Source organism: Opisthocomus hoazin, chromosome 1, assembly GCF_030867145.1.
Source record: "Opisthocomus hoazin isolate bOpiHoa1 chromosome 1, bOpiHoa1.hap1, whole genome shotgun sequence".
NCBI lineage: Eukaryota > Metazoa > Chordata > Aves > Opisthocomiformes > Opisthocomidae > Opisthocomus > Opisthocomus hoazin.
In genome coordinates this window covers 77427205-77439366 of record NC_134414.1, presented here as the reverse complement: position 1 = coordinate 77439366, position 12162 = coordinate 77427205, and the positions used below count along the sequence as shown (strand labels likewise).

General features: G+C 44.3%; 1 protein-coding gene across 3 annotated transcripts in view; it reads right to left on the bottom strand.

Moving 5' to 3' along the window:
* Positions 1–12162, bottom strand: part of CRACDL (CRACD like) — a 43927-nt gene that overhangs the window by 19074 nt on the left and 12691 nt on the right. For 2 of the 3 annotated variants that reach the window (XM_009943880.2, XM_075426942.1), the window contains exons 2-6: positions 8019–8095; positions 6887–7052; positions 3845–3980; positions 3315–3479; positions 2622–2690 (exon numbers count right to left, since the gene is read on the bottom strand). In XM_009943880.2, coding sequence (XP_009942182.2) covers positions 2622–2690; positions 3315–3479; positions 3845–3980; positions 6887–7052; positions 8019–8085 — 603 coding nt within the window. In that variant the 5' untranslated portion in view covers positions 8086–8095. The remainder of the gene's footprint in view (positions 1–2621; positions 2691–3314; positions 3480–3844; positions 3981–6886; positions 7053–8018; positions 8096–12162) is intronic. The other variant, XM_075426950.1, reaches the window with a different exon arrangement.

Below are 12162 nucleotides of genomic sequence, written 5' to 3'. Positions count from 1 at the left end.
ATAACCCATCCAGAAATGACTCCTGAATGTCCCAGGGAGTGCAGTACTTTCACAAAGCTGGAATCGAGCTTGCCTGCACGCTTCACCAAAATCTACCCTAGTCCCAGGGCTGATGCACAAAGGAGACTGAAAAATTTATGAAAAATTACTCTATTAAGGGTTCTTCCTTTCTCTCAGACTCAGTTTTTGCAACTAGGCAAAAAATGGTATTTCCAAACTATCTGTCCTGGCATTAACATGACCTCTGACAACCCGTGACAGCACTCCCTTTGCAGGCTAGAAATTCCCGTTCGTTTCATTAGAGAAGCTCTCCTCCTTTGTCATGCTTTCTTCTGTGGGCTTTCGTCTTCTTTGTTCTTTTCTTCTTCTTTCTTTTTTCTTTGGAAGTGTTATTTTACTGAGGGGGTCGGGTGGGAGAAGGGGAGAGCAGGATAGTGTTCATTTTGTTTAGGAAGGGAAAAAGCATCGGTGTTTTCAGCAAGTAGAATTCTGCATTGTGCGCTGCAGCCAAAAGATACTCTGTGGTGTAGCGAGGGCCTGCTACAGCTTCCTCAATGGCCTGGGGAAAACTCCCATTGATTTTAGCGGAGGCTGGATCCACAGCTTCCGATCACGCTTTCTATTTATGAAAAAAACAGTAGCTCAGCCATGCTGAATAATGGATGTCCTCATTAATTTTCACTCTACAATATCTGCAGTCTAGTACTCAAACATGACTAATGTACAACAAACAATACGTGGCTGCATTATACATTAGTACCTAACAGTGAATACATTGACATTTCAGCTCCACGATAAAGACACAGCACATGTTCTCTTTCAAGGCACATCATTATTTGCCTGCCTTTCTTCTGGCTTCTGCTTTTCCTCGAGAACGTCGCCTGTCTTCTTGTTGGCAGTGCTCAGTGTTGGCCATCGCGCTGGAAAATCAAGAATCTGGTTTGTTACTTAAATTTCAGCAGCCCGAGTGAATGCCAGCTCCGAGCCGGCTGTGGAAGTTGCATGTCCCATGAAGTCTGGCCCTGGTGCAGCCTGCTGGAGAAGGGGACAGCTAGCAGACCCTTTTCTCCAAATCTCATGTGCACATGGCTCAGTTGTCCTTCAGCTGGTCGTGCTGGTTGGCACTAGGTGGGGGGCCACGAGGGACCCCCATCCCCAAAGCCCGGATTGGACAGTTGCGATCCCCTTCTCCCTTCTTCGATCCAAGAAAGCTTCCAAGACACAGCAAGGTGTCACCACTGCCCAAAACCTCAGGGTTGCGTTGTGCAAAACTCCTCAGCCCTGCGAGCTGGTCTCCTCCGACCTCTAGAAGCAGGGCTAATCTCTCTGGAACACCAGGCAGTGGACCCTGGGTTTGGGAGGAAAGCCTTCAGATGGGGCTGCTTCCTGGCTGCGCTCTGCAGCTGGCCTGGGATGAAGAGGGCTCTGGGCTAAATGATGGGGCATATGGAAAAAGCTGAGCAACCGTGTAGTCACCACCACGTCTTGGGAGTCAGCGAGTGAGTCAGAGCGTGATGTTAATGGAACAATAGGGAGACATAAATCCTCCTTTAGCAAACATGCATTTGGACTGGCCAAATCTACAGTGAGCCTACACCAGTTTTCAAGAAATACCTTCTTCACGTGTTCTGTTGTTTTTCTTTGAAAATACAAAAATGTCACTGCATACAAGCAATTTTTTGAACAGCTTCATGTGGAATCTAACAAGTGTGGCCAGAAATCTTTGCTGAGCCCTGCTGCAGCTGGCTTGGAAATGCACTTTGCATAATTACCAAGGAATAGTCAGCTCAGGACTAGCTTTTCTATTTCCTTGCCGCAATTCCCCTCCACCCCTCCTCCTATTTCTAGAAAACGCTCTTCCCTTTACCCCCTGTGTTGTTTCCACCATGACTCCAGCTGCAGACAACTAAAAGGGACTCTTCAGAGCCTTTCAAAACCACCCTTTAATCAGCCAGAACGGCTGGCTGCTGATTGAAGAAAGCCATCTATTTGCCTGTACTCAAGTCCTGAAAACATTGCTTCAGCAGAACTCACAGCTCGCGCTGCCTCACGTGGCCAGCACCCGACTGAGGGGTGAGCCTCAGACTCCGCTAAGCAGCAATGTCAGCCACTGTCATCAGGCAAACGCTTCCTCTATCAGTGTGAGGGAACCTTCTACTTCAAGCAAGGGTCTGGGCAGATTTCAGAGGGATCTAGATTTCATTCACGGCTCCTCAAGAAGCTTCCTCCCTTACCCTCTGCATGTAACCCAAGCACCCGTTACTGCAATTTCCCATCTTTAAAAAAAGGGACTCTGTTTCCATGTCTAAATCCGGTTGGTCGTGTTTGGATATTAAATCATGCTTGTAAAGTTTGCTGAAGGATATGAGCTATTCTAGAGGGCTTAATTATTATCAATGGGAGATTATTTGGCATCAGAATTATGTTGATAAATAATCATAACTTTTACGCCAGACGGACAGGCATTAAAAAAGCAGAGCAAACCGACAGGCATGCAATTACATACATACAAGGTTGGTTTTTGCAGCAGACAGGCAACAAAATAAAATTTATGTCTTGCATTTCATTAGAAAACCACTATGCATAATTGCTTGGCCCTTAATACATTTGGCAGAAGTTACCTGTTCTTCTTCTTCACTGCCTGTTCCAGCTAAACTCAAAGAGCTAAGGTGCTTGTGAGAGTCAGAGAACTGTGGGATGGAATGAGGAAGAGGTTCAGTAAAAGATGACAAACGAGGTGGATACATTTGCAGAAACCATCTACACGAAGTGCACACAGATACCGACAATGTAAGTTGTTTTTCTCTATAGTCTTAAGGATTAGCAAGGACACTGCAAACATAAAGTGTAAGACATGCAGATAAAGAATGAAATAATGTGCAACAAAACTATCACTTAAAAAGAAAAAACAGTTTCAAATTCTGTTATGTTTCTATCTTCTGATGACAGCCTAGAAAAACATTAAAGAGAGATCTCTTATCAGCGCACTCAAGGGAGAATATACATTTTTCAGCCTATTTTTTATGTCTGGCCATTCTCTGTAGTCCCTAAAAAAACCCCAGCATCCCCATGCACGCACACAAACACATCCTGTCCTTCCTAGTTCTGCATTTTCTGGTGTGATATTTATATTTTGACAGGAACAGAGATTCTAAGTAGCTCTTTACACAAAGATAGATTTTCCCATTCTGAGTAAGGTATTTCAGGCGTAAAGTAGTGACACATATAGCAAACCAAATAACTTATTCTGCCTTCCACACACAGGTAAAACAGGTCATTAAACAGTGATTTTTCTCAACACCAGAACTACTCACTCTTGTTGCTGTGCCTGAATTTAGGTTTTCGTGTAGCAAAGACATTTCTGGAGGGCTCCTGGGTAATCCATCATCTTCAGAACTGGTCCCAGCATCCTCTGTTCGCTTTGCATGAAGTCTGAGTGGAGGCGGAGGTCCCAGTTTCATGGTAGGCTGGAGCTTCAGCTTCGGCGTGGCATAAAACACATTAGCATGTGATAGCGACGGAGGTTTCCCCAGTACACTTTTTAGCTCAGGTCAATGAGTTACCTTTATTTTAACTTCACAACTGAATGATCCAGAGCACAGGACATCTCACTTTAGATGTTCTGTTAGGGAGCCAAGAAAACTATCCATTTTTCAACTATCATTTAAATAGAACCAAGATACGATACTGCTGTCTAATTAATAAATGTGAGATTTAATGTAAGATGCAGACAGGTATTAGTTACTAATCAAATGTTCAACCATAAATATTATCCAAAAAAATCAAGCTTGGAAAGACATTCCACCTCTTGCTTTTGAAAAAAAAAATATGTTGTGTAAATTACCTGTAAAGCTCTAATTCGATCAGAAACGTTTTCTTGAGAAAACACTCTTACTGGCCTTGCAGGCTCTTGCCCAGTCTCAGGGATGAAAATGCTGTCATGTGACAAAGCTCTGCTCCCCATAATGCCTTTATGTGTCCTAGAATAATATAACAAATGAGTGAAAACACACAGACTCTTTTGCCAGCCCTACTACACTTAACTTGGGTAGTCTGTTGAGGATGGATTGGGAGATGGGTGTGTGCAGCGTACGTCACACAGGAGATTCCAGACTTCTCCAGGAATACAGTACAGTCATTCAGGCTAATCTAGGTAACACCTTTAAAAATCAAACAAAAATTTGCAAATGCTGTTATCTGTCACATTAACAAACTGAACCAAGGTTAAAGACAGTTCAGCCCCAGCAACTGAGTTATATCTTATGGAAAAGCTACTGCCCCTTGGCTGGAGGCCACCAGCTGGGTGGCGTGACAGCGCCGCAGGCAAGCCCAGCTGCAAAACGAAGGGAGTTCACCTAAACGAGCCTGTACCTGAGATGGACTAACTTCTTGCTAAAGTAAGAGCATGTGTTGCCAAAGACTGACCATTACCATAGGAAGAATAAGTATTTTTTACTATTTAAGTGTGGTACAGCATTTACTGTATCTCTGCCATGCAGGTCATTATGAAAAATATTCGAGGCAATATAGATCTCACTTAGAATCATTTGCATAAATTCTTATGAGATGCTTACGAGGTCCTGTACTCTACATCAAGATTTTCTATATCAAGGATTTTCCTTCACGAGCCTGGGGCACACAGTTCTTCACAGACACTCTTTGTGGGCTGGTGGGAGGAAGCGGGAGATGCTTTGTGGGTAGCTTTTCTCATATTCTGTTTCCTACTTTTGACACACGTGGTATGTAACTTCTTTTACAAATGTTACATGTGGGGCATGAACACCTTGTTTCTTCACAGGAATGGTACGGGAGACCCACAGGCAGACAGCTAGCTGCTAGGAGGTCCCTTGTGCTCATTTCCCTCAGCTTACCTCAGCCTAACTGAGCAGGGACCAGAAATGCATGCACATGGCATTTCTTCTACGACTCCCTTCTTTTAAATTTTTTAAATAAGACAGCTATGAAATAGCAAACCAGAGTACAGAATACAGAGCGGTTTGGGTTCATGTATCTATCAAGTCAACTGAACAGACACTCTAGAAAGAAAAAGGAGGAGAACTGTGTATTTTTGGATCTTAGATACTGTCATAGGGACATTCAGGAACATAAACAAACATGGCAGAAAGTAACATTTTCCTTGTAACGGCCGCTATAAATATGTTTGATAAAACAATAGCAGGAAAAAGTTGATTTGTATTCCTGCTGCAGAAGGAAGGAAAGCCTGCCGCTTCTGCTTAATGCGTTAGAGACATTAGAAGAACAATTTATCTAAGTGAAAATGTGATCTCTGCAATGCATCCAGGGTCAGGCAGATCTATAGCAGTTTGCACAGTAAGCGCCAGCCAGGGCTGCGCTGGCTGCTCAACGCACGGACATTTTGCAGAGACGGCAGCGGCAGCCAGACAAGCAGTGCCATTGCGGGCGCGCATTTATCGCAGCGCGCTGCCTTTGCTTTCTCTTTCTAGCGGACGCATGCCTCCCAGATGCGTACTGGAGGTACCCTAGATGTCTCCTCAGATTATGAGCAGCCGAATTAATTTTCCTTCCTTTTGAGGAATTTCCTGGTCTTTGTCTGTCTAAAAAAGTATGAAGAAACAACAATGTAACAACCCTGCAAGTACCAGCACAGGAATATGGCCAAAACAGCCAAAGATTGTACCCACTCAGACATGACCTTATGGAGTTGTGCACGAGAGAGAGAAAATCTGACCGTCCACGTCTTAAAATTACGTTGTCGAACAACAACACTATAGCGCACTGTTCGACTTGGTGCTGCCAGCCTGGAACTCCTGGAGCTTCCAGCTGGACTAATGTTAGTGTTGCCAATGCCACAAAAGACAAAAAAAAAAAAAAAAAAAAAAAGTTGCTAGTTTCTGCCGGTTGTTTGGCGCTGCCTTGTGGCTGCGCTGTATAGAAGTCGTTTGAAACGGCCGGGGCGGTTTGCCCTCCCCGTCCCCGGGCGCAGCAGCATCTTTCCTCTGAGGACCAGGAGGCTTGTTCTGAGAGGCACAACGCCCACCAGCACAAGGATGTGCTCTTGAGGCAGCCAAGTGGCTCTCCAGTAAAGCTCTCCATCCAGGAACGCATCTAAACTTTAGTCCGGGTTGCTGACGGTTGCCTTTCCGTGGTGGGTAACGTTTTTGGCAATGCCTGAATGAGGACGGGGTTTTCAGAGGCAGACAGATACACCGGCGGGGATTCATCCGGGCTAACTCCAGACATTAAAGCATAGGTATCACACCAGAGCTGGTCACCCCGGCTCTCTAGAAATAGGCACTTCTAGAGCCTGGTTTGTCTGGGCAACTTCAGGTGTCTACACAAGAATGATACGAGCTTTCTTAGCAATGATGAATTCTTTCTGCTGACTATGAAAGGCGGCTGGTGACTGACTCAGATGCAGACATTTGTCCCTTGGTCACGTGAATCCCATGTATGCAGAGGAAATAAAGGCTTCACGGCCTCTGGTTCCTGCTGATTTCAGTTGCAGTTGCCCCCTTACCCCTTCCATCTTTCAGAACCTGGCATAAGTGGTTGGGCATCTAAATTTCTTTAACAAACCTTAGGAGACACCTCTTAGAGGCATACGACAATTCTGGTAAGATACAAGCTGAGTACCTAATTCATTTTTGAAGACAGAAATTACATGCTTTTGAAACTATAACCAAAGGCTTATTTATGATTAAATGAAAGCATTTTTAGTTACTGTTTCTTCCTGCACCCTAACCAATTCCCTTGCAATTTGCCTTGCATAGCCATTTTAATTTGTACCAACTCTTCATGAATGCAGCATTCCAAATAAGAGGAGGAGGCAATTTTGGGGTGTCTTTAATCTATAAGCACGGTAGCAGTTCTGTATTTGTTTACCAGGCACAGTCCAAAGACTTACTTGAGTTCGTCTTCAGAATCATAATTAACGTGCATGTCGTGTGAGGCTGCGACATCGCTCGTCGACTGGAATAGCTTCAGAGGGCTGCTTCCAGAAGAAGATGTTTCCTTCCTTTTCTTTTTCACAAAAAAATTTTTGAAAGATTTGAACTTTGATTTTTTCTTTCCTAAGTATAGAAACACAAAGAAGATGCAAGCAGCAGCATTTGCAAGTTTTTGAAACAATAATAATTCCCTTATAATTTCTTCATAAGTAGCTTTTTTTCCTGGAAGAGGCAACACAGTCTGCTCTTGCATTAATGTCTTTCAAGACTCTACTGATAGCATGAAATTACTATTATTTTGGAGAATGGATTGCAATGTTTATGACACATAAGAAATAACCTACAGTGTAGGATCTTTCCTAATAGAGCTTCTCCTTGCCTCTTGAGATAATCAGACTGTGAAGAAAAACTTTGGTATTAACAGCCTGGGATATAGAGAAGAAATTACAACTTCGAAACGCACTGCCTTTGTTCAGCAAGCTAAATAGTGATGATAAGGACAGTGTTGTTACCAAAACCAATTTAAATGCAGAAAAGGCTTACTTAGGTGGAATGTGCAGTGTCAGGAGGCTAATGCTTTTATAATGTCAGTTTTATAACACATCCCAGAATATTTTGAATGCTAATTATGAGACACAATGGATCACAAAGTATCAAGCCAGAAATTAAGCAACAACCTTGAAAAGCAATGCTAGTCTGCTCAGTATGGAAAGCCATGAATTATGATCAGTTGCAAGCTCCATGAAAGGAACTACTTGAAATGAAATCAGAGTTTTGCATAAGACATCCCAACAACCTGTGCCTGTCCCATATAAGTTGGCATGACAGCACTGCGAGGCATCCCTGTCAGCAATTCACTTACTGTTCGATCTTGCCAGGTAAAAAAGCTACCTTTGTCACAAGATGCTAGAAAAATCTTATTTCTAGCCTCTGAAAATGCTAAAAATTAAAACAGCTTTGGGAGACAGGAGGAGAGAATGGGAGAATGCATTCTCTAAACAAACAGATTCACTTCTGTCATAGACCTACGGCACTGAAGCTCAAGAAGTCACAACACTTTCCACTCACTGGGAAAGAGAGCAATTCTACCTGAATTGTCCTCTCCATCTCCTTCAGTCTCTCGCACCTTAGGGTCCATTATCCTTGAGGAACTCATGTGACAGTCACTAAAGGAGGTAGAAAAAATGTCAGTCATATCAACAATATGAACAACATACTTCACTATATATACGTATACATACATCCAGGTAAGTTACTAAAATATAAAAATACAAAATAATATATTATGTGTATGCTTTTATACATAAATACATAGCCAATATATGTCTAAATATATTTATTATATCTATATAAAAATATATATAAAATATAAAAATAACCCATAGGGAAAAGCTTATTAGTCTAAGGTACCATAAATTCCACAGAATATTTCCACTTTCATAAGACCTTATGGTTCGGTTAACCAACTAGCCTCTCCCGACCGACAACTGAGTTTCATGAGATTCCCAAATGCTTCTAAAAGCAGGCATCAGAGAAGGTGGGCTTCTTTGAGTCTCCCTCTCTGTGCCTATTCAGGACCACAGACAAAATGTCTTTCTGATAATTACAGCATTTGGGTAACACGTACGAGTAACGTTAGTAAAGAACCGCAAGTATTTTTCCTTTATTTGTACTGTTTGAAGTATTCTACAGATTGTAGTTTCTTCTTCGTTTTTAAGCGACTTGTGAAAAGGTAACAACTCTTTTTATTCCTTTGTTTGTATAGACAACAGAAAAATACAAGTAATAATAAAACAATCAATTTTCTTCTTTTCTTCTCTCTTCTTTGCTTTTTGGAAGCAAAATATCACTTTGCTCATTAAGGTACCTAAATTAAGAAATATTTCCAAAACTGTACATGTCCCAAGCCCGAGGACAGAATATCTGTAATCTAAAATGCAATTTCAGAGCAGTAGTCTGTCTGTGCTCTCTTTTCTCCACCTGGAAAACCATTTTGTGGTCAAGGTAGAATAAAGTCATGGATTCCACTGTCTGGATGGTGAGTTAGAGGCTGCAGAGTAGCTCTTTGGGCTGTAATGGCGACAGATGCCCAGGCCACAACCCGGATGGGAAGGCGAGCACACTGTGGCTATTTTGATCCCCTGAAGAGTACCAGCAGACTTAAGCAATGAGGCTTGTAAATTTACAAAGAGTTAGCAAAATGGAAATGAAACATTTACTACTCAAGTCTCAAACCTGATGCGTCGCCTGAACCATCAGCGAGCGCTCGAGCTGGGCCGTGGCGAAGGGCTGCACGGCAGCCACGGCAAAGGCAGCTCTGCTGCCCAGCAGCTCCGGGGCTCCCCCGCCAGCTGGCTGTAAAACACCCCCCGCCAGCACCCGTCGGGAAACCAACATCAGAGTTAAACACAGAGAAGAGGGAGAGCAACTTCTGGTCAAGGGCATCTGCCTTATGTAGGTAGAATTTAGGAAGGAACCAACCCTAGAAAAGAGCAAACTTGGACGATACCTATATTTTTAAAGTAAATGCTCAATGGAAGGCAACATAACCGTGTATCGTGGGCTGTGGCACATCCAGTGAACTATTAAACAGGCCCAGGGTGCCTCAGATTCATGCTGTCACGTTGCAATAGCAATGGCAGGAGTGCAAATCAGCACCTTTAAAGCCTCAGCTGTTCCACGCGTGCCCTGTGGCATCCACAAGCTATATCCATCCAGAGGTGGGATCCTGCAGTCTCCATATAAATTATGGGTGCCACAACTCCGATCCCCAGCTGTGGCCCACTGGCACAGCTCCGCTGCAGCCAGCTGCACTCAGGTGAGGGAGGGTGTGTTTTTTAATCTGAATGTTTATATGCCATACTTTGCCAGTTCCAAACAGCAAAGCCACTCGGGGATAAATACCCACATAATGAAAATGTTAGTTTGAAACATGCAGGCAAGCATAAACACATTCCCTCTGGCAAAATCCAAGCAGATAATATATCATATTTCTGACAATCCAGAAATGTGTTGTTGTCCCATCTGAAACCTTGGCAGGCAATCTTCTAGAGAACAAAAATGATTTAAAAAAAGGTTACCTCCACCGTAATGTCAGAGAAGATTTGTGTGACTGATGTGTGACATCTGAGGACACAAAGAGTGTTTCCACTGGGTGTGCCAAACATCTGGGGACAGTAATAGGTGACCGGGGGCGCAGCATAACATCTCCTCACTTGGGAAAAACAGAAACACTGAGCCCCAAAGAGCTCTCTCCTTGCCAGCAGTGTGTCTTCAAGCAAGGTCCTCGGTCCCCTTCTGACCTCATGCAGCCGTTCTTCAGGTCTGACAGTTTTTTGCTGTTTCCTAAGGTTAAGAATTACTGTGTCTTTCCAAAAATTGCCCAAGATCTGGGGAAGGCAGCCCGCCGCCACTCTGCTTTTGGAGATGTCTCTTGCAAGGGGCGCACAGCTGGAGCACTGGGCTGTGAGAAGGAGCCAAGTCCTTGACCAGGTCCCACCACTGCTGCTCAAAGTCATCCCTGGATGGCTCCCCAGTGTCACCCAGGGAAAGAGCTGGCTGCTTCGCTGGGGGAGAGCTGCCAAAGGGATCCAGGCGGTGTGCGGAGAGAAAGGTCGTCTGGGTAAAATGACTTGGGAGCGAAGCAGAAAGCATCCTGAGGTGTGGGTCAGAGGTGCCGGAGGTGGAGGAGACACCGGGCGCAAGCACCAACAGCCTCTGCCTCCTGCTAGGATGCCTTCATTTTAAATTATGGTAAATAAATCCTAGATGTTTAGGTCAGATGGGCCATATTGGTTTCACAGTGGGGGGACTGTGAGGCTTTTATAAATACTGCATCCCAACATGGCGTGCAATTACAAGGGCTGGGGAACTGTGTGGACCTTTCACTGCCCGGAGCTGCGAGTGGGCGTACCTCGGGTTTCCAGTTCAAAAGGCCAGTTTCCAGCCCGAACCCAGGGTTTGGTGTGACTGTCCCCAGCCGTCCAAACATGCGCCGTGACAAGAGGCGCGCTGAGGGTGCGGGAGGAGTTTTACGGCTGCTGTTACCAAGGGGAGATCTGTCTCTGTCAAGGGATGAACGGGCACCCGCTTCCCGAGCCTGAGGGCGGCCGAAGGGACTGGAAGGAGTTGGGCAATGCCTGGCAGGCAGCGCAGTGGCGGCCGCGTTTTCAGAAATATGCTCAAAAGTCAACAGATCAGTTTTCAGCAAACCTTGATTTTAAGAAAATGCTGAAGCCGAGACTTAGCCGCTTGCTTGAGTGTTTTGCCACACGACGGTTTCCACTGGAGCCATGTCCCAACACAGTGCAAAGAGACACCGGCCCCCACTGAGCATCTGACGGCTGCCAGAGATCCCTCTGCACCACACCGCAAGCAGGGTGCTGCCTGGCTCAGCGTCTCACCCAGCCTAGCTGTGGGCAATCAATCACACACATTCCTACCTTAAAATTTACGATGACATTTTTATGGGCATGAGGGAAAGTTGTTTTTCCTTTTAAATGCTTCCTTTGCTGAACGCTGTTAGAGATACATTGGTTTTCACCTGCTCACCACCCACTATGAGATAATCCTATTTTCCTTCCCAAATATATAAACTTGGAGAACTGTTCTATCTATACCTCCCCTTTTTTCCCTCCAGTATAACCTATTTTAACAATATCTCTATGCAGGTTTCAAGCTTTTTCCTCAGCGTCTGTAACAAACTCTCTGGTATTAATACCATCATCATAGGAAAGATTTGATTAAAACATTATACTAGAGAAGAAACAAAAAAAATAAAACAAAACATAGGCCAAAGTTCACCCTTGGTATGACGAAAACTGCTTGTCGCTTCCCTGACGTAAACAGAGATTTGTTTGCTCTGGAGCTAGATTTTGTCTTCCTCAAAGCTTTGCTTAACATCTATGACAGCCTACAAGTTTAATAGCTCTGCAATGAAATTCTGACAAAATCCAGCAGCTTTGAATCAGCACCCACCTGCACGGGTGGTCTTCAGTGCACACTTTTGCTTGGATCTGGAGGCTCGGCTGTGGAGTGGGGCTGCTGAGCTTTCTCATTTCCAGTTTCCCCAAGGATTTACCAAACTCCATCAGTGAATTAAGTCATCCTGTGATCTGAAGACTCAGCAGGATTCGCATCCTAGAGGAGCAGCCCGCATCACTTCTTCTCTGCTAGCAAGGGCAAAATTTACCACACTGCTAGCAGTTGTACTCTTTTCCTCTTTTTTTTTCTT